General features: G+C 49.7%; 1 protein-coding gene across 1 annotated transcript; it reads right to left on the bottom strand.

The window, feature by feature from the left end:
* Positions 1-209: 209 nt before the first annotated feature.
* Positions 210-2025, bottom strand: LOC149810214 (putative methyltransferase C70.08c). Its single transcript, XM_089994373.1, has 3 exons — positions 1968-2025; positions 1631-1883; positions 210-486 (listed from the first exon to the last, which is right to left on the bottom strand). The coding sequence occupies exons 1-3, from the start codon at positions 2023-2025 to the stop codon at positions 210-212; spliced, it is 588 nt and encodes a 195-aa protein (XP_089850499.1).
* Between the last annotated feature and the right edge of the window lie 464 nt (positions 2026-2489).

Here is a 2489-nt window from a genome sequence, read left to right as displayed (position 1 = left end):
GATTCAGTGCAGTAGCATTTCTGGTACAAGAACACCAGTTTGTGTAACCTCACTTTGGACCTCACAGCATGTAGGCATCTCATCTCACGGTGTCCTCTCAACCGCCTGTCTGTTATCGTCAGAATCAACCATGTCTGTCCCCAAAAACCATGTATTTTCAGGCGTCTGGACCCAAACATCACTCTGTCTGGCGCAACACGGGTTCCCTCTCATTCTTTGCTTGCTCTGAAGCGCAGGCGCACGTAATCAGCTGACCACGTCCCGGCAGAGTCCTGAAGGGCCGGTCTAAGGTTCTCGAGCACGTTCTCCAGAGCAGTTTTGCGCTGATCGTCAGGGATGTGAGACAGGATGCCACCTGCAAACGTGTCCAACCAACCCTCCATATCTGTTGGCAATACTACAGGTCGTGGCACAGACTCGATGTATTCCACTTGGAAGCCAGCACGCTGCAGCACTTGCTCGTATTCGGAGCTTGTTGGGAAATACCTGCATACCAGTTTCGGCCGTCTCAGGCACCTCATTGCAGATCTGTTTGTTTGGAACTTTGCAGATCACCTGCTATGGCGGTGCTTTGCCAGGCAGTTTGCTTTGTGGGTCTGTATCCCTGAAACGCATGATTATCTGGAACACAAATGAGGTCAAACCCCATTCTGCCGAAGCACTGCGCTATAAATCACTGTGCTGGGGCTTCTGCTATGGATCGTCTACCATGGGCAATCAATCTGCTATGTAACATCTAGTATGGAGAACAAAGCAATTCTGAGAGGCAACTCCAAGCGCAAGTCGCATGTTTCGTTGCTTTATGACTGGGATGGTGTGGCGCAGCGTCTTGGCACAATATGAGTCATAATGAAACAGCGTCTTGTGGCTGTGCTGAAGCCATGCTCAGCACATGACCTGAGGATAGTCAGGTATCTTCACCGCACTAAATCAACAAGGACATTGGCAATACCAATTGCAGCTTGGATTTCTGGCATGCATTTCAAGGGGCGCATGACAGTTGAAAAGCATTTCAAACACACAATTTTCTTCTGTATTGACCACGAGAAATGACAGTTGTTGAGTTCCAGCTCTCCTATGGGTTGGATTGTTCCCATGTAACAACATCTCAACAACAGGTGTATACAGGGTGGGTGCATGGGAATGCGCAATGCATCGTGCCAATAAGCCTGTACAGAAGCGTATGTCTGGTACAAAAAACAGGTTTCTCTCTATCTGATGGTGTAGGTGCTGACCCAGAAAATGTGCAGCCAGCATACGCTTTTGTACAGCTCGACGCTTTGTTCCAGGTGCCTGTCATGGCACACTTGGAAGTGCACCTGTCATCAATTTTTTTGAATGTCTTGCTGTTGCAGGTCTGCTGCTAAAGTCCATCATGCCACCACCAATATCAACTAATCGCTCACGTACGGTAACAATCACCAACACATGGGTGAGCGTTTTGGGAGCGTGACACGATTTTTGGGTACGTTTACCTACATACCTGAAAAGTCAAGGTACTTTCTGTATGCAAAGTTGGCGGCGAGTCCAAGAGCGTGACCGTGACGGCCTACTTGTTTCTGGTCACGGTACTCTCATGACCAACACTGACTAGCAAATCGACCCATCATTGATTTGGAGGAGACCACACCAAGGCAGGATGTCGTCCGGGGAGAGGCCATGTTGCCTAAGCTCAGCGGTCAAAGCTGTTTGAATGGCAGCAACGTTGCCGTGGGCGCCAAACTCGCCGACGAAGCGGCCGCCTGCCTTCAAACAACGGAACACACCGTCCGCAACAGCCTGCGGGTTCTTCATCCAGTGCAGGGTGGCATTCGTGAACACCGCATCGAATGAGGCCTCCGGCAACTTGAGCGCTTGCCCATCCATCAGCTGTGCCTCCACACCTGCAAGCAGCAAGCGTTGATGAAAATACTTCCTTCTTACGTTATTACTTTCGAGTTTTCGCTCAGGCAAGCGGCAGTGCATACACAGCAGGCTTGCCTGCCCCGACCGCTGAAGTTCAATGAGCTGCACTGTTTCAAACATGTATACTTGATTGCTTTCGGCCTGTGCCGAATAGTTCTGACTGTTGTCTGTGTGATGTAAAGATGTATTACTGTTATCTATCCTGACTGTTATCTACGTGATGTAAACACATATCTTAATTTTTACAGCACTCATGCATCCTCAAGGACATGAGCTGCTGTAGCAAAGCCCTCGCCGCAATCAGGTCACTCAACTGCCGGCGACAAGCCCTCGTACATGAGTACGTGAGTCATGTGATCTTGGGTCTCATTGATCTTGAGCTTCCAAAGCACATCGGGGTCCTGCCAAACAGTTCTCAGATCTCCCGTAACATCATTGCAATAATCCCCATTTGAGCTGTCGGGGAGTGCCTGAGATAGCCTGATGTCAGCTGTAAGATGGCAAATGCCACCTGAGTTGCTCTTGCACCCGCCGACGTACGGCCAGACTGTCTGACTTGTGGGTCTAGATGCCTAAAAGATCAC

This window comes from Nuphar pumila, unplaced genomic scaffold, assembly GCF_984573655.1.
Source record: "Nuphar pumila unplaced genomic scaffold, dmNupPumi1.hap1.1 HAP1_SCAFFOLD_456, whole genome shotgun sequence".
NCBI lineage: Eukaryota > Viridiplantae > Streptophyta > Magnoliopsida > Nymphaeales > Nymphaeaceae > Nuphar > Nuphar pumila.
Note: the sequence above shows the minus strand (reverse complement) of the source record. Positions and strands in the feature narration are given on the sequence as shown.